This window comes from Crinia signifera, chromosome 6, assembly GCF_055691185.1.
Source record: "Crinia signifera chromosome 6, ASM5569118v1, whole genome shotgun sequence".
NCBI lineage: Eukaryota > Metazoa > Chordata > Amphibia > Anura > Myobatrachidae > Crinia > Crinia signifera.
Genome location: NC_139222.1, coordinates 223,138,564 through 223,157,064, shown reverse-complemented (window position 1 = coordinate 223,157,064; position 18,501 = coordinate 223,138,564). Strand labels below are relative to the sequence as shown.

Here is an 18,501-nt window from a genome sequence, read left to right as displayed (position 1 = left end):
CACGCTGAGCTCCTGACTGAGAGGACAGCAGCGCTGTGACAGGCATGTTCCAAGTGGTCCCCATTTGAGGGGGAGACACTGGAACAAGGAAATCCTACCTAAGGAGCGGCTAGCTGGGGGTGGTTGGCGCCAAAAGGTCACGGACCCCGCAGCAGCAGGGACTTTTGGTCTCTTCCTTCACTCTGACTTTGGCGCCTTTCAGAACGCTTGCAGCGGAGCTGAGCTGGCTAATTGATCCTGGCAGAATGACTTGGATTTCCTGGGCATCGCTTCCCCGCAGTTGAAACCTACAGACAGCTAAGTGACTGGGTGCATTGACTTTGTATAAGCGCTTGTACAATTGTTTGCACTGTGTATATTGAGATATATATATTTTTCACTTGCATCATGTCTGAGCATCAGGCTGTGGTTTTGGGGGAGGGAGCCCTTAGTGCACTGAGCGCGTGCAATGTTTGCACACAAAAGTTTGTCCCTGAGCAGATGGCCAAGGGGGGCTTATGTATTACTTGCGCTGATGTGAGACCCATGGGCAGTGAACACCATAGGGCAGAGCAGAGTGAACCTGCGTGGGCCAGTGCCCTAGGCAGGTCTGTAAACGCTTTGGTGCAGCTTCTGGACAGGCAGAGTGATGTGCTGGTAGAATCACAGAGACCTATGCCATCATCTCAGCAGTCGTCTGGCTCCTTGCCTCTTACCCAGGCAGATCATGCGCTTATTCAGATGATGCAGGATACTGCTAAGGGGATCAACAGATTCAGTGAAATACTGGACAAAATGGATGATGTTGCAGGGACCCCTAAAAGGTCTTATGCTATGCCTAATGTGGTAGAGGAGGAGGAAGGAGAGTATACTGACACACCCTGGGACCAGGGTGATGATTTTGAAGAGACCTCTGCTGCTGGTATAGAGGATCTCATTGTAGCTGTAAAACAGGCGTTAAAACTGTCTGTTGAGGATAAGACCCCTGTTAAGGGTGTTTTTAAGCGACAGCGGAAGGAGGCTGTTACTTTTCCCTCAGATGAGGGGTTACAGGAACTATTGGAAGGGGCTTGGAAAACCCCAGATAAGAGGCTACAGATGCCTAAGAGATTCCTTAGTCTGTACCCCATGCCGGAGTCTCATTCTGAACTCTGGGAAAAGGTGCCTGTTGTGGATGCTTCAGTGGCACGTTTATCAAAAGCTACGATATTGCCTGTACAGGGTGGTGCAGCTTTTAAGGATTCTGTGGATAAAAAGCTCGAGGGAAACCTCAAAGCTATTTTTGAAGGGGTGGGGTTTACCCTGCGTCCCCTTATTGCTTCAGCCTGGGTCTCTAAGGCCATTATAGAGTGGGCTGGTGAGTTATGCACCATGCTGCAGGCTGACCCTGGTGCTTTGCTGGTAGCAGAAAAGATTAAGGCCGCTGCAGAATATGCGGTGGAAGCAGAAGAGGAAACTCTTAAAATGGCTACCAGAGTGTCCACAGTCTCTATTAATGCCAGGAGAGTGCTCTGGCTTAAGGCCTGGGAAGCGGACAATGAGTCCAAAAAGGCCCTAGAATTGTTAGCTTTCAAGGGAAAGTTACTTTTTGGTTCTGAGCTTGAGGAGATTATAAAACAAGCCACAGGCGGCAAGAGTACTTTTCTGCCGGCCTCCTCAACAAAGCAGTCATCCAGATTCGCTGCTTTTAGGCCGTCCTTTCGGCCCTCCCCTAGAGGTGGTGCGTCCTTTCGGGGACAATCGTTCAGGGGAAAGTTTCAGACCTCCAGGGGCAAATCTCAAAGGTCCAAGTTTGGCTCTTTCCATAAGAAGCCTGCCTCTAAAGGAGAGGATAAACCCTCCGCATGACTGCCTGGGGATAAACCCGGCAGGGATAAAGGTGGGGGGGCGTCTCACACACTTCAGGGACGCTTGGGCTTCTCTAGACCAGGATTCCTGGGTCTTAGAGATCATTACCCAGGGTTACAAAATCCCTTTCAGAGGGCGGCCTCCGAAGAGGTTCATCCCCACACCCATACCAAAGCAGGCGCTCCTGCGCACAGCTCTGATGAGAGCGGCTCATTCCCTTTTGGAAAAAGGGGTGGTAATTCCGGTTCCCAGGGCAGAGTGGAAGAAAGGATTTTACTCCACGCTGTTCCTGGTGCCCAAACCAGACGGGTCTTTCAGACCAATACTAAATTTGAAGTCCTTAAATGTTCACCTATGGGTAGACCATTTCAAAATGGAGTCTTTGAGGTCTGTTCTCCTGAGTCTGGACCAGGGAGAATTTCTGGCGTCCATGGATGTCCAAGACGCATATCTGCACGTTCCCATTCACCCGGAACATCAGATGCTGTTGAGATTTGCCATAGGAGACCTGCATTTACAGTTCCGGGCGTTACCCTTTGGGCTAGCAACCGCGCCAAGGGTATTTACAAAGATAATGTCAGTGATGGCGGCAGTGCTGAGGCTCAGGGGAATCACAGTAATACCCTATTTGGACGATCTCCTGTTCAAGGCAGAGTCAGCAACCCTGCTTCAAAGTCACTTGAAAGAGGCCATCAATTTTTTGCAAGCTCACGGCTGGATTTTAAACTTACAAAAATCTCAGTTGGTACCATCACAGAGGATCCAGTTCTTGGGAGTCATACTGGATACCCATCTCCATCGGGTATTTCTCCCGGAGATAAAGGCCAGGGATCTGGTCACTCTAGTTCAGGAGATTCTCAGAGCTCCGAGCTTGTCAGTGTGGAGGTGTCTCAAACTCCTGGGGAAAATGGTGGCGTCATTCGAAACGCTTCAATTTGCCAGGTTCCACTCACGAGTATTCCAATGGAACATTTTGTCAGCCTGGTCAGGAAACACTTTGACCATGAAGACGGAGTTGATAGTGCTGTCCGCGGACACTCGGGACTCCTTAAAATGGTGGACAGAGGTAGATTCCCTTCAGTGGGGTCGCTCATTACAGACCTGGGACTGGTTGGTAGTAACTACCGATGCCAGTCTCAGGGGCTGGGGGGCAGTAGCCCTGGATCTCAGGCTGCAGGGTCTGTGGACGGCAGACGAATCAGTGTTACCAATCAACATCTTGGAGCTGAGAGCTGTCTGGAAAGTGATTTCCTTGGCGGGAGACAGGTTAAGGAACCTCCCCTTGAGGATTCAGACCGACAATGCCACAGCTGTGGCGTATCTGAATCATCAGGGAGGTACACGCAGCAGATTGGCCATGTGGGAGGTGTCCAGAATCTTCCTATGGGTGGAACAGAATGTTCCTGCCGTATCGGCTATATTCATTCCAGGAGTGGAGAATATAGAAGCAGACTTCCTGAGCAGGGAGGAGCTCAAGGAAGGAGAATGGAGCCTACATCCTCAGGTGTTTCACCAGATCACGGCAAGGTGGGGAACTCCGGATTTGGACCTAATGGCATCCAGGTTCAACCATCAGGTGCCCAGGTTCTATGCCAGAACGAGAGATCCGCTAGCAGAGGCAGTGGATGCCATGACTACTCATTGGCAGGGAGACCTTCTTTATGCATTCCCTCCAATTCCAATGTTAGCGAGACTGTTGAAGAGGGTACAGGACCAGAAGGTTCCGGTGATCCTTGTGGCCCCAGATTGGCCAAGGAGGTCTTGGTACTCGAGGCTTCAGAGGTTATCAGTGGATTCATGGCGTCTACCTCTGAGACCAGACCTGTTAAGACAAGGCCCATTCAATCACCTGGATTCCGATCGATTGATTTTGACGGCTTGGTTATTGAAACCGCCATTTTAAAAAAAGAAAGGATTTTCTGATGCAGTAGTGCAGACTATGATAAAAGCCAGAAAAGCTGTTTCTTCGGCAAATTATTATAGAGTCTGGAAGACTTATATTAGATGGTGTGAGAGGCAAAAAGCTCACACATCTCACTTCAAATTATCAAAAATGTTAGATTTTCTACAAGATGGATTTTCTTCGGGCCTAAGCCTTCAGTCGCTGAAGGTGCAGATTTCGGCCTTGTCCATCTATTTTCAAAAAAGAATTGCCATTTTGCGGGAGATTCAAACTTTTTTACAAGGGGTATCCAGACTGAAACCCCCTTACAAGCAACCAGTAGCACCTTGGGATCTGTCACTGGTTTTGGATTGCCTTCAGAAGGCACCTTTTGAGCCTTTAAGGTCGGCTGACTTTAAGTTTCTCACGTGGAAGCTAGTGTTTTTGTTAGCAGTAGCATCTGCTAAAAGGGTGTCAGAGCTGGGAGCTTTGTCATGCAAATCTCCCTTCTTAATTTTTCACGATGACAGGGCTGTTCTGAGAACAGTGCCGCAATTTTTACCGAAGGTAGTCTCTGCCTTCCATTTAAATCAGGAGATAGTTCTACCTGTGTTTCAACCCCCAGAGGGTTCCAAGAAAAGGGACAAGTTGAAGACTTTGGATGTTGTGCGTGCCTTACGCATATATGTGGACAGAGTGAAGAGTGTTAGGAAGACTGACACTTTATTGGTACTGTATGACGTACATAAAATTGGTTGGCCTGCATCTAAGCAGACCATTGCTAGGTGGTTGCGTTCTGTGATAGCCTTTGCATACACCAAAGTGGGTAGGCCTGTACCGGCCAGAATAAATGCGCATACCACCAGGTCAGTTGCCACCTCTTGGGCGGTCAAACATGGGGCCACAGCTGAGCAGGTTTGCAGAGCTGCCACTTGGTCATCTGTTCACACATTTGCCAAATTCTATAGATTCCATGAGTTCGCGTCGGAGGACGCATCATTCGGGCGAGCAGTGCTGAGAGCTGCAGACCTGAGCGTACCCTCCCAAAGGACCGGCTCTGGAACGTCCCAGTGTTGAGCTGTGTCACCAGGACCATTGAAAGAGAAAAAGGGATTTTTGTAAGAACTTACCGTTCGAATCCCTTTCTCTGATATGGTCCTGGTGACACAGCGATCCCTCCCTTACGCTCAGTAAGTATGCAGAAGTTCATGATGTTCATGTTAAAATGGTTAAAAGTTAACAGTTTCTGTTATAAAATGTGCATATAATATGTACAGGCGTTTGTACTGAGTTAATGTATTCCAGTGGCTTTGAAAGATTGAACTGAAGAGTCCAGGGATGCAGTAGGGGAGGAGCCTACCCTCTAAAGCTTTAGGATAGGTGCCTGGCTCCTTCGGACCCTCCTACATCCCAGTGTTGAGCTGTGTCACCAGGACCATATCAGAGAAAGGGATTCGAACGGTAAGTTCTTACAAAAATCCCTTTTTCTGACAAAATCCTTCTTAGATGGACAAAACCATGTGCACTGCAGGGGGGGCAGATGTAACATGTGCAGATAGAATTAGATTTGGGTGAGTTATTTTGTTTCTGTGCAGGGAAAATACTGACTGCTTTATTTTACACTGCAATATAGATCTCACTTTGAAGAAAAACCCCACCCAAATCTAATTCTCTCTGCACAAGTTACATCTGCCCCACCCGCAGTGCACATGGTTTTGTCCATCTAAGAAGGATTTTGTCAGAAAGAATGAACTAGAATAACCCCCTATGTGTCATCTCACATAAGATCTATCGTAAGATCTGCAACTCCCAGCATACTGGTCATCAGCAGCATCTTCAGATCAAGTGTGCAGCATGACACGCGGGACTGCGCATTGTACAAAAAACCAATGCATCACACAGCCTGTCAAAATCGTGCGTTTAGACCTGAATCGTTCTGGTGTACTGTATGGCCAGCTTAAGTGCTGAATTATTTTAATGGAAGGTGCAGAGAACAGTATATAATGATGTTCTTACAGATTGCTGAGCACGCAGTCATAAGTCGCTATGCTAGGGTTATGTTACCACTTCGAACAGCTATGTTGAAACTTCTATGCTAGTTCAATAAGGTGACACTGGGAAACCCTGTGAAAAGCAAATGGAGCAGCTTCCAGAGAAGATAGATGCACCTAGCATAAAATGTTAAATTAAGGTCTGCAGACTGGTAGGGCATCAAACTTTTCTCATGTGACTCCTTTAGTGTCCTAGCCTTACATGAAAGTAATACCCCTTTCAGACAGAAAATGAAATTATCGGGTGAAGCAGTTCTACCCTGTAATTTTGTGAATAACACGGGGCCTTTTTCTGTGTGAAAGGGCGCACCCAAGTCGTAAAACCCGTGTCTCCGACCCTAGAATTTACCAGTGTCAAGGACACAGGGTTTACAACCAAGGTTGACCCTTTCACACAGAAGAAATACCTGTGTTATTCAGCAAATTACTGGGTAGAAATTGTCAACACGGTAATTGGTTCTTCTATGTGAAGCGGGGTGAGGCGGCTCTCTGCAAAATGACCTGGAATTTCAAATGCTGTGTATTTGCCGGGATTTTCAGACTTTTCTGTCTGAAAGGGGTATTAAAGAATTCTGTTTTCATTTTGTCTTTTTGTTTTCTTGAAACTAATGCAACATAATCGGTCTGTCCATGTTTGCAACTTATCCATAATGAAACATAATTTTTGTATGTAGAACATAAGACTCCCTTAAACTGTTTTGTGGCGGCAGAGTAAAATGACCAAAGTACGCGCTGCCATGATCCAGCTGTCCCAGACTGCGGTATTTAAATTCAGGCTGGAAGCGTGACAAGTCTATATTCACACAATCCTTAAGTCTACATGATTTGCAGAATACCCTAGAGTTCGAGCAGCATCCACATTTACTAAAAGTAATCTTATATGGCTTCAAGCAAATTGCCTCCTATCAAACAACATCTGCGCTCATTCCAGGTGCCCATTTCCCATATAAGCAAAACTAGGCACAATTAAATGGCAGCACTATTAAGTCTTCAGAATATAATAATAATTGTATCCTACTTGGCCAATTCCAAACCATCGTCCTCTGCCAGGACAATAATGGAGGGGGTATTTGACAGAGGAGAGTGAGCGCTTAATGAGCGCAATCATTTAGAAAGTATTTACACACCTAGGGCAGCATTAACTCTAAAGAGCCCTATTTAGTGCACATACAATGTGCAAAAGTTCTAGGCAGCTGTGGTACAAATCCTGCAATGTAAGATTGCTTTAAAAATAGAAGTGTGAAAACTTTATGGTTTGATGGTGGGTAATTACCTGAACAAACTACCTGGGCAGGTAGTACTTGTATAGCTAATCTGCTGGGTTGGAGTTTACTAGTGAGTACCTCTGCTGGCTGTAACACAACCATGTGGGTTCTCCTGCTGGCACATATAAAGCCCAGAAACAAAAAGGGACAATATTGTTTTAATTTTTTGGTTAACCACTGAAATACTGCTTCATTTCTTCCCTCAAGCTACAATTAATGTATTAAATGTAATACAGGTCGGGTCTCCCTTACTCCCCCGGGGGAGTAAGGGAGACCCCATTCCTACCTCATCCCTCAATGTCCACGGCGGCATCCGGGATCTTCTTCAGTGGCATCTCTGGTCCCAGGGGTGCATTGCGAGAGTGCGCTGGTGACATTACTGTGCACTCGCGCAATGCACCCCTGGGACTGGAGATGCAGCTGAAGAGGATCCTGAAGGCAGCCGTGGATGCGAGGGGACCATTGGGACACCACCAAGGGACCAGGTAAGTATGAAAAAAAAAACAATGTTCCAAAATCCAAAAAAATCCCTCGTGGTCCTTAGCATTTCGGGTAAGGGAGACCCAACCTGTAATGATAAACCTAAACTTAGCATGGTCATACAAAATATGTGAAGATATCGGAAAATCCTCCCACCGACTCCTCAATCTTCCGCCTTAGGGATATTTCTGATAATATTTTACTTGCCAATCGTGGCATTTCCCCACTGAGCTGAACACATGTTCAAACATATCCTGGTTACCCAGCTTAACTCCAAGACTGAAGCCCAGTTCCAGGTTAGGAGACTTCCACCCAAACATGAGTACAAAAAGTATGTATGGACAGTGGTCAAAAAGAGATGATTAACCATAAGGAAAGTCTTATTGACCTTTAAAAGTCGATTTCTTCAAACTGCACAGAAATAACTGCAGAAATAACAGATTCCATTTAAAACAATATGACAAAAACACAACTGAGAAGTCCTAATGTAAAAACTGTTTATTCTCCTTAAGAGTCCTTTACAAAGGTGTGTATAGTGTAAAATAAATGTTTAAGGATTTGCAGCACACGAATGAGAAAATTGAAGCCTGTGTCACAGAATACCCAATTTATTTTATGTTAGAACAAAGTGACAGTTATGATTATATACAATATGAAGGTGCTGTGTGTTTCAGCCTGTACAAAAGCCATCAGAAAACCATTTACATAGAATATTTAATATCATTTTGACCTGGCTCAGTTTAAGAGTCTATGGGCCAGATGTATCAAGCATCAAAAAGTGATAAAATGGAGAGTGATCAACAGCCAGCCAATCAGAGCCTACCTGCCATGTTACAGGCTGGGTTTGAAAAATAATAGGTAGGAGCCGATTGGCTGGTTGTTTATAACTCTCCACTTTATCACTTTTTGAAGCTTGATAGAACTGGCCCTATAAATGAACTGGGAAGGGATGGCATATCCTCTGTACAGGCTTTTTATACCAGGTTAAAACCTTCATAATGGTCAATAGCCTGAATGAGCTTCTCTTTCAGAGTCTTTTTGTTGGTGTATTTTGGGAGATCCAACAGATTGAAACATGTATGAGCCACTGGCAGGAAACTATCCCCTCCTCCTGTAGGTTGTATTATAAGTTTTAAACTTTTCATTCCAAGAATAGGAATCCGATCGCTACCGGTCAGGAACACTGCAAAGAAACCAAAACACACACACAGTGAAAGGACAGGGTATATACATTCCAGGAGACAACATGAGCATTTGTACCTGTAGTAAACACAATTGTTTTTACAACATGTAGATAACACTGGTAGGGTATACTTTAACCGTACCAGAAAGTGCCAAAATTATATACTACAGTATAGACTGTATGCGTTCACACAATGTTTAAGCAATACTTACAGCTCCTACATATTACAAAATTCACCCATTATCATTTACCTACAGCAGATAATGTAAAAAGTCTCTGTTGCCTAGAGACGAAACGTGTCGACGCCCCCCATGGTTCCGGCCTGATCGGAATGGACACCTGAGATTGCTGCAGTGCTACAGTATCCTGCATTGCGGAGAGGCCGACAAGCACTGTATACTGCCCTGGCAGACAGCTGATTGCAATGGCAGGTGAGCGCTTAAACTATATTACTACCTGGACGGTCACTCTCCAAACATTAACACCTTAAACCATCGGGAAAAGATACAGCCGCAGATTCCACTCCTTAAAGACGACAACCCCTTACTATGACTGTGTAAGTGGCAACCATTACAATCTGGTACTTTTAAACAAATACATTTTTACTCCCATGGCTCCACAGGAAATCAATGCTACTAACCACTAATATCTGTTTAAAATTTGCTACACCTGTGCAAATCTTGCTGCTACTGCATAAACATTGTGTGTACACACGGTGAGATTTGACATTAGATTTTGACTATATAGTCAAAATCGCCTGCAGATCGCACAGGTTTTTTTTTTACCTTGCGCTCCCAATGCGCGCTCCCGGGACAGAATAAATCGAAACCCAGATAGACAGGGCAGCAATGACTATATGGTGCAAATCGAATGTAGATAGTATGAATTGTACGTAAATAGTACAGAGTTAGCAAAGATTGCATAGCACTCGAATCTTAAGTCGAATAGCAAAGGAATCTTACCGTTTGTACTCACCATTAGTTATTTCATTTTATTTTCAAACTTATTATTCTATGTTGATCATTATTTCTTTTATTTTTTTTCTGCTTTTTAAAATAATTTTGTTATGCTGAATATTTCTATATAAAGAAAATACTATATTTGAGTCTTGCGTCATTATTGAAAGAGTGTTGTGACGATCTCCCATTGTTTTTTTCCCCCCAAAATCTTACAAGCTAGCTCACGTGTTGTCACATGCAGCTCTCTTTCTTAACCAAACGGATTTAAACGTAGCGCCAGAGATTTGGTGTGACTTTGGGGGTCATTCCGATTCATTCGCATTTGCAAGGGGGACTGATGTTTTTTTACTGCGCAAGCACATAATGATTTATGCGCATGTGCAGGGTCCATGAGAAAATGGACGCAGTGACTTGCACAGTCCCTGAGCCATTTGCACGGAGCGATGCAGCATGAGGTGGCGGAGTCCGGTATCACCCATGGGGAAAGCCCATGGGATGGCGGGCGGGCGGGACAAGGTGTGCCGGGGGCGGGCGAATGACATCACAGCCCTGTCTTAGGCTGTAAGCCCGCAAATATAAGTCAGTCTCTACTGAGTTATATTTGCGAGCCCTGGAGAAATCATTCAATGGTTGCCGACCATCGAATGATTTTTCCGGCTGTGTGACACATCCCCTCGCATGGTTGCTACTGGAAACAGCGGTGGGGGGCGTGCATTCCCCGGGGCGGCGTTACAAGGACTCGCTTCACAGCTTACCGAGTGATTTAGAATCAGGGCCTTTATCACAACCACCCTCGTTCCTTCTAGATATTGTAATTGCCACAAAAGTTCAGCCTCGCCCCCTCGTAATCTACCTTCAGACTTTTTTTATGGCCACTTAAGAGCCTTACGTTTCCCATAAACATTACATGAACTGATTTTATACAACGTTCGGAAATGTGCACTGAAAAAGCATTCACATCTCACTCCCAAGTTGGGTATTTGCGGTGAGGTAGAAATTCCCCTTTTAAACATGTCTCTTTCCAGTGTTAGTGTTAGCAGATAAAGGGGTGCAGAATGGTAAGGTAATATATAAAAAACACAACTTTAATAACAGTCAACACATACATCTAAAGGGGCATACACATGTAGAGATGTGTGCTAAGCAATCTTATATGTATATAGCTATATATCTATCAAGTTGCCACCATCACGGTTTTCAGCTCTGCATCACAGATAAATGAGTAACGTGAATACCAGGAGATCAGAACTACAGCGTAAAACACAAACCATACTTACGCAAGAACTGCTTCTTCTTTTCAATCGATAACTCATGGAAAACCTCCCAAAATATTTTAATAGTTGGATGATCGGCCCAATACTCTCCTTTATATTCTGTGTGCTAGATAGGAACACAAGGTAAGATATTGCATCATTAATTAGTGCTGCACATTATAGTGCAAGTACAGAAGTCAGGGGATAGGCGGCACAATCGAGGAAAACCAGGAGCAGCGAGAAGATTACTTAATACTTATGAGCCCCACCTGAGAACACAAGGCCTCGCATGGACACCAACGTGTTACAATGGCAAGCCGTTTCTCACGGTCTGAGTTCAAGATCTTGAAGTATATGTGCAAAACACAAGTGCTAAAGACTGAATATAATGTTAATTGGGTAAACTTAATATGAGACTATAAATATTATCAGTGATCTTACAATAGTGGTGAGAGTCTGTAATAACTGACTTCCAGGCTGCCTCAAAGAGAAGAAGAATACTAATACAGTCTGCTTAATGATTTGGACTGTGACAGCACTTGCAGAGGGTTCGGAATGATTTGCCGGCAACTGGGACCCAGACGGTTACAATCCCCACAGCAGTATACTGCCCACCGGAATGCAGACTGGGAAGAGCAAAGCGGCCACTTGTTGGCTCGCTGCACTCGCCATGCTGTGGGCAACAGTGGATCCCCAGTGAGAGATGACCCTGTGTACCGGGAATTCCAGCTGTCGGTACTGCCAGCAGTCGGGATTGGGACTGCCAGGATCCCATCTGTCAGCCTATAGACTGCACTATGTATAAGAATGTGGTTGGCCTGCTTTATAATAGCTTATTATAATCTTCCCAACTGAAACTATTAAACAATGAGCTAAAGTTGTATGCAGTCTATAGCAAACAGGTTAATTGCTATTACTGTGCATGCAGCATATGTCAATTGTAAAAGCCTTTCACATGCTCAATAAGGGGCAGTATAAAATAACTTTAAAAGGTTCTGTTCCTCTAAAAGGAGCAAGAACTGTGAGAGAACGTTGATCAGACTTGCAACAATATTACATGTCTCAATAATATAGTACAACCACAGAGAGCTCCTCAGACAGCCCTATATGTGCGTACACACGGACAGATTTGGCAAAAGATCTGGGCGTTCCCGACCTATCTAAACGGTCAATCGCTCAAATCTTTCCATGTGTATGAACGATGATATTGATGCCAATGCACGTACCCCCCCCATCGGTGGTAGAGTCTTTGGTCTTTCCTGCATGCAGAAGGATCATAGACCAATCTTTAGCGATGTTAACTAATCATTTCATGGGGATGCAGTTTAAATCCCGGCGGTCGGGATCCCGGCGTTCAGAATCCCGAAGCTGGAATCCCGACCGCCGAAATCCCGACACTTTCTCCCTCCGTGGGTGTCCACGACACCCCTGGAGGGAGAATAAATTAGCGTGCCGAGCGTAGCGAGTCCGCAAGGGGGGGGCAATCCACGTCGGGATCCCGACCGCCGGGATTTCATATGTATGCACGACGAACGATTTGGTAAAGCTGATTGTTCTTGTATGTAATACTTCTTTTCCTTTGTTTTATTCTTGTTAAAACCATTGGTATATCTGAAAGTTTTCTATCATGTCCCTCTTTACCTTCTCTGCTCCATACTATACTAGACCATTTTAGCTGCCCTTCTTTGTACTGGCTCCTTCTGAATATATGGCTATTAGAACTGTGCACAATAATCTAGATGAGGCTGATGTGGGACTGTCAAAAGCCTTTCTAAAGATCAACTGCAACAATATTCATTCATATAACCATGCAAGAAGACCTAGCTGATCTACACACACAACATACTATACAGATGGAGTGCCAATGTCCCCACTGGCAAGCGCTGGCAGAGAGGTGTTCCATCTGACTCACATGCCCGTGTGTCCCTGTCACTCAGCGGTGGGGATCGGGAACCCTGCCCATCTCCGCTTCATGGAGACAGGCAGGGCTGGGGGGTGCATGGAGGCAGCGGCGGCGCTGCCTCCATGTTCCGTTGGAACAGGGCGTGCGAGCATCTCGTGCGCGCGCACCCCCTTCCGGCTCCTGACATTTTATGACGGAAGCTGGCGATTCGTTAGCCAGCAGCAGCCTGAAAGAAGGGGGCTCCATCTGTATATACAGATGTGAAATCCTTACTTACAGTCAAAAAACATACCGCATGATAGCGTGCGTAAAAATAACACTCGCTACCAAATAAAGAGAAATATGTATTATATCCTAACTGTATTTTGCTATTCTTAAATTATTCTTTAATAGTATTATTTGTGACAAACAAAACTGACATGCTTTCCATAACATATTTTAAGATTATTTGGTACAGTATGGCGCCGTGCGTCTGAGTCCCTTGCGGGGCTCGCTTCGCTCACCCACGCTGCGGGCTCGGGCTGGCGCCGTGAAACTACACAAGTACCGATTATTTACATAAATGCATCAACCGGAGGATCACAAAACTGCTATTTCCACCACCTGCAGAAAACTATTACCATTATGCTTTTTTTTTTTAATAGTTCTAATTGAAAGTTAATTAGGACCTGTAGCAAAGTGGGGTGCCTTGCCGGGGGGCTGCAGGCTTAAATCGATCAATACATGAACCAAAATTCTAGTGTTTATTATTGTTAGTCAATATAGTGAGTGCATTCTATACACAATATGTATATATACATACATACATACATACATACATACACACACACACACACACACACACACACACACACATACATACGTGTGTGTGTGTGGGTGTGTGTGTGTGTGCAGCTGCTATGTAACCCTGAGTCAAAGTTAAATGTGTTATATACATTTTTCACCCCTGGGTGCTACTTAAGGGCCCGTACAAAATTTTGCTTTCAGTGTCTGCAGTAAATATATAAATCTCCACCATTTGTAAGTTCCAAAATGATCATGGAACAATGAAAGTATTTAGGTGTGCTCACCTTTTCTAGCTCCTTCCAGTCATAGTTGGTGTTGCCAATAACCATGGCCTGAAGTTCATTTGGCTGAAAAAGCTGTAAAACATTTCCTCCACACACTTTATGGAAGCCTGCATGAAATGCATTAAATAAGGAAGCCACCGAGCGATTGAAGATATAGTCCACATAGGCGTCTACAAACTCTTGCCTGAGAATGACAAAAACATCTGTTATTGAAGTTACATTTACACATATCAATAGTAGTCCTGAGCTAGCAAGAATGCTACACTCTGAATTGTTCCCAGCATTCTCTATATGTCCCTTATTAAGAACTAGCGACTCGGTCCTGCTTCCTACGGGTACATCGCCGAGCTCAGCATTTCACCCCCCTTTATATACAGTCGCGTGGGAAGCCTCAATGATAAACTTTATTCACTGAAAATGTTATTGCTCGGCTCCCATACAGGATAAGATGATTGTTAATATACCTACATCTTCCTCAAGAACTGCACTAAAATTTTCCAGCGGTTTTTGAGATTAACGCGTTCAGACAGACGTGCTTTGGGAACTTAATTTTATACTATCCAATAGTGTTCACTCTAGGTTTTTTTAGAGCAGGGTGCTGGCCACTGGGCAGGACACTTTTTTCAATTGGGAGGGCACATTTTATATTACAAATTGACAATAGAAACAAATAAAAAAACATAAAAAAATGGCACACTGCACTATGATTAGGCCCATTAAACATTGTCATACTCGGCTATGCCCATTACATATTCTGTCATAACGACGCATTATGGTACACACTGTAATGCCTCTTACACATTATACCACACACCATAATGCCCATTACACATAATGGCATACACCGTAATACCCATTACACATGATGGCCCACACTGAAAGATCTTAGCGGCATGTCAGTGGTGTGTGAGTGTGTGTGTGTGTGTGTGTGGGTGTGGGGGGGGGGGGGGGGGGACTGCGTAAAGGTGCACAGTACCACACACAAAAAGGGCAGGGTGCATTTTGAGGTTTTAAAAACGGGCAGGGTGCAGCACCCTGCAAAAGTAGTTTAGAGGGAACACTATGTAAGAATATGCATTTTATGCTTTTACTGGTTTTATAGTTTTTTTTATAGTATTTATATTGTTTATAGTATTGGTCTTTAGACCATGAGGAAGGAAGTGTATCAATTCAGAAATGACAGACACACATCTAGCAGATATCTCCCCATCATAAAGCACAGTAAATATATAAGGATTGAGGGATGTATAGATGGTTTTTCTTTCAGAATTTGGGCTTTTTGGTAACAAAAACAATATATCATAATGCTGCTCCACGTCACAGTTTAGTCTGCGTTTTTAAACAGAAAATTCTCTTTGTATGAAGCTTGCGACATTCAAACCACTTAGAGTAAAATCACAGCCTGAGCCCAATTTATGCAGACTTCATTGTATCTAATGTGAAGCAGCTGCTCTCCTAGTACTGTCTAATTACTCACTACTTAACAAGACAGACAAGGGGGCGCCATAAAGCAAGTTTATTATGCTACAACTCCGCTCTGACAAACAACTACGCAGTTAAATATAGCTAGTAAAAAAGGGAACAGTTTGCAGAGATGCTGAATGACCTGGCCAGAACATATATAATCTGCAATGGCACCAACTTTCAGTTGTGTTGGTAAAATCACTGCCAGTGGTCTGGGAAAAAGGCACAACAGCATGGGCTATATTCTGCCCATCTGCAAAATCTACAGGCAATGATGTTAGAATACATACTGCACACTGGGATCCGATACGATTTGCCGGCGGTCGGGATCCCGGCGGTCGGAATCCCAACACTGGAATCCCGACCGCCGAAATCCCGACAAGGGGGGGACATGGATCGCCCCCCCTTGCGGGCTCGCTGCGCTCGCCACGCAGCGGGCCCGGTGCCTCGCTACGCTCGGCACGCTATTTTATTCTCCCTGTGGACACGTGGACACCCACAGAGGGAGAAAGTTTCGGGATTTCGGCGGTCGGGATTCCAGTGTCGGGATTCCGACCGCCGGGATCCCGACCGCCGGCAAATTAACTGCATCCCTGCACACTGTATTATGAACATGAATAAAACATTCTGAGCAAAAATAACTTTGTAATCTAAAATAAACTCTTTATAAAATCCTGAACGTAATACATATTTAGCGTGGAAAAGCTGCACAAATGAAAGAAAATCTGACAAAAAATCCCAACAGTGCATTTACAAAAAGTGAAATGTAATAACTCATGTATCCATTAGGTGGAGCCATATCAAGCAGATTTTATAGCTTGAACAAATTACCCATTACTACTATTGTTTCTCATTTCTTCCAACTGATTTATTTCTTTATTAACAGTGATTTATATAGCACACACATATTCCGCAGCGCTGTACAGCAAATATTTGAACATTCACATCAGTCGCTGCCCCAGTGGTGCTCACAATCTATATTCCCTACCACATGTACACGCACACACAGACAAGCATTCTTCAGTTAATTTGTTGTGAGACAATTAAGCTAACAGTATATTTTTGGATTGCAGGAGGAAACGGGAGTATCTGAAGGACACCCATGCAAGCACAGGGAGAATATATAAACTCCACACAGTTAGGGCCATGGTGACCTCAATGCTGTAAAGTAATGATAACCATTACACGGTCTGTGCTGCCTGCCTAATTGTTTCTAGAATTCATTAGGCAGTAGGTATGTAATGTCAAGCACAGCCCCTTCTTAAAACCATACTAAAATCTAATTCTCAGCACTCAGACGTGCTAATTAACAAACAAAGGTTACATGTTCACACTGTTATTTTTAGGACTGTCATCAGTTCTTTGCAGTATGGACCTGAAGTGTTTGCCTGGCTGCCCGAATCTATTTATACCCAGCAGTCATGAGTGGTTAGCATCGCTGGAATATCTGTCCGCTGTGACCTCTGTACACTCCACAAGCACCTTCATTTTGTAAGGGTGACTCACTGGTTAGTTTGAGGTCTCTTAGCACAGAGACACACTGGGAACACTCAGCTTTCCTTTCATCACCTACAATTTAAAAGGGCTTTTGGAAAAAAGACCTTTCACAGGAGACCTCCCTGACGTTCATAAGAATGGAGCACATGAGCCTGCAGCTTAGAAGCAAGCTGCTATATATATAGGGGCATGAACGGCAAACACGCATACCAGACTACATGTGAGCTGTAACAGACATCACGCATACCAGACTACATGTCAACTGTAACAGACATCACGCATATAGACTACATGTGAGCTGTAACAGACATCACGCATGCCAGACTACATGTGAGCTGTAACAGACATCACGCATGCCAGACTACATGTGAGCTGTAACAGGCATCACGCATACCAGACTACATGTGAGCTGTAACAGACATCACACATGCCAGACTACATGTGAGCTGTAACAGACATCACGCATACCAGACTACATGTCAACTGTAACAGACATCACGCATATAGACTACATGTGAGCTGTAACAGACATCACGCATGCCAGACTACATGTGAGCTGTAACAGACATCACGCATGCCAGACTACATGTCAACTGTAACAGACATCACGCTTATAGACTACATGTGAGCTGTAACAGACATCACGCATACCAGACTACATGTGAGCTGTAACAGGCATCATGCATACCAGACTACATGTGAGCTGTAACAGGCATCATGCATACCAGACTACATGTGAGCCGAAACAGGCATCACGCATACCAGACTATATGTGAGCTGTAACAGGCATCACGCATACCAGACTACATGTGAGCTGTAACAGGCATCACGCATACCAGACTACATGTGAGCTGAAACAGGCATCACACATACCAGACTACATGTGAGCTGAAACAGACATCACGCATACCAGACTACATGTCAACTATAACAGACATAACGCATATAGACTACATGTGAGCTGTAACAGACATCACGCATACCAGACTACATGTGAGCTGTAACAGGCATCACGCATACCAGACTACATGTGAGCTGAAACAGGCATCACGCATACCAGACTACATGAGAGCTGAAACAGACATCACGCATACCAGACTACATTTCAACTATAACAGACATAACGCATATAGACTACATGTGAGCTGTAACAGACATCACGCATACAGACTACATGTGAGCTGTAACAGGCATCACGCATACCAGACTACATGTGAGCTGTAACAGGCATCACGCATACCAGACTACATGTGAGCTGTAACAGGCATCACGCATACCAGACTACATGTGAGCTGTAACAGGCATCACGCATACCAGACTACATGTGAGCTGTAACAGGCATCACGCATACCAGACTACATGTGAGCTGTAACAGGCATCACGCATACCAGACTACATGTGAGCTGTAACAGGCATTACGCATATCAGACTACATGTGAGCTGAAACAGACATCACGCATACCAGACTACATGTCAACTATAACAGACATCTCGCATACAGACTACATGTGAGCTGTAACAGACATCACGCATACAGACTACATGTGAGCTGTAACAGGCATCACGCATACCAAACTACATGTGAGCTGTAACAGGCATCACGCATACCAGATTACATGTGAGCTGAAACAGACATCACGCATACCAGACTACATGTCAACTATAAC

The 18,501-nt window shown here is 44.5% G+C and overlaps 1 protein-coding gene across 4 annotated transcripts in view; it reads right to left on the bottom strand.

Moving 5' to 3' along the window:
- Nucleotides 1–7,985: 7,985 nt before the first annotated feature.
- Nucleotides 7,986–18,501, bottom strand: part of HERC4 (HECT and RLD domain containing E3 ubiquitin protein ligase 4) — a 303,379-nt gene continuing 292,863 nt past the window's right edge. For all 4 annotated transcript variants that reach the window (XM_083148985.1, XM_083148984.1, XM_083148983.1 and 1 more), the window contains 3 exons: nt 13,874–14,057; nt 10,925–11,027; nt 7,986–8,688 (listed from right to left, as the gene is read on the bottom strand). In XM_083148985.1, coding sequence (XP_083005111.1) covers nt 8,480–8,688; nt 10,925–11,027; nt 13,874–14,057 — 496 coding nt within the window. In that variant the 3' untranslated portion in view covers nt 7,986–8,479. The remainder of the gene's footprint in view (nt 8,689–10,924; nt 11,028–13,873; nt 14,058–18,501) is intronic.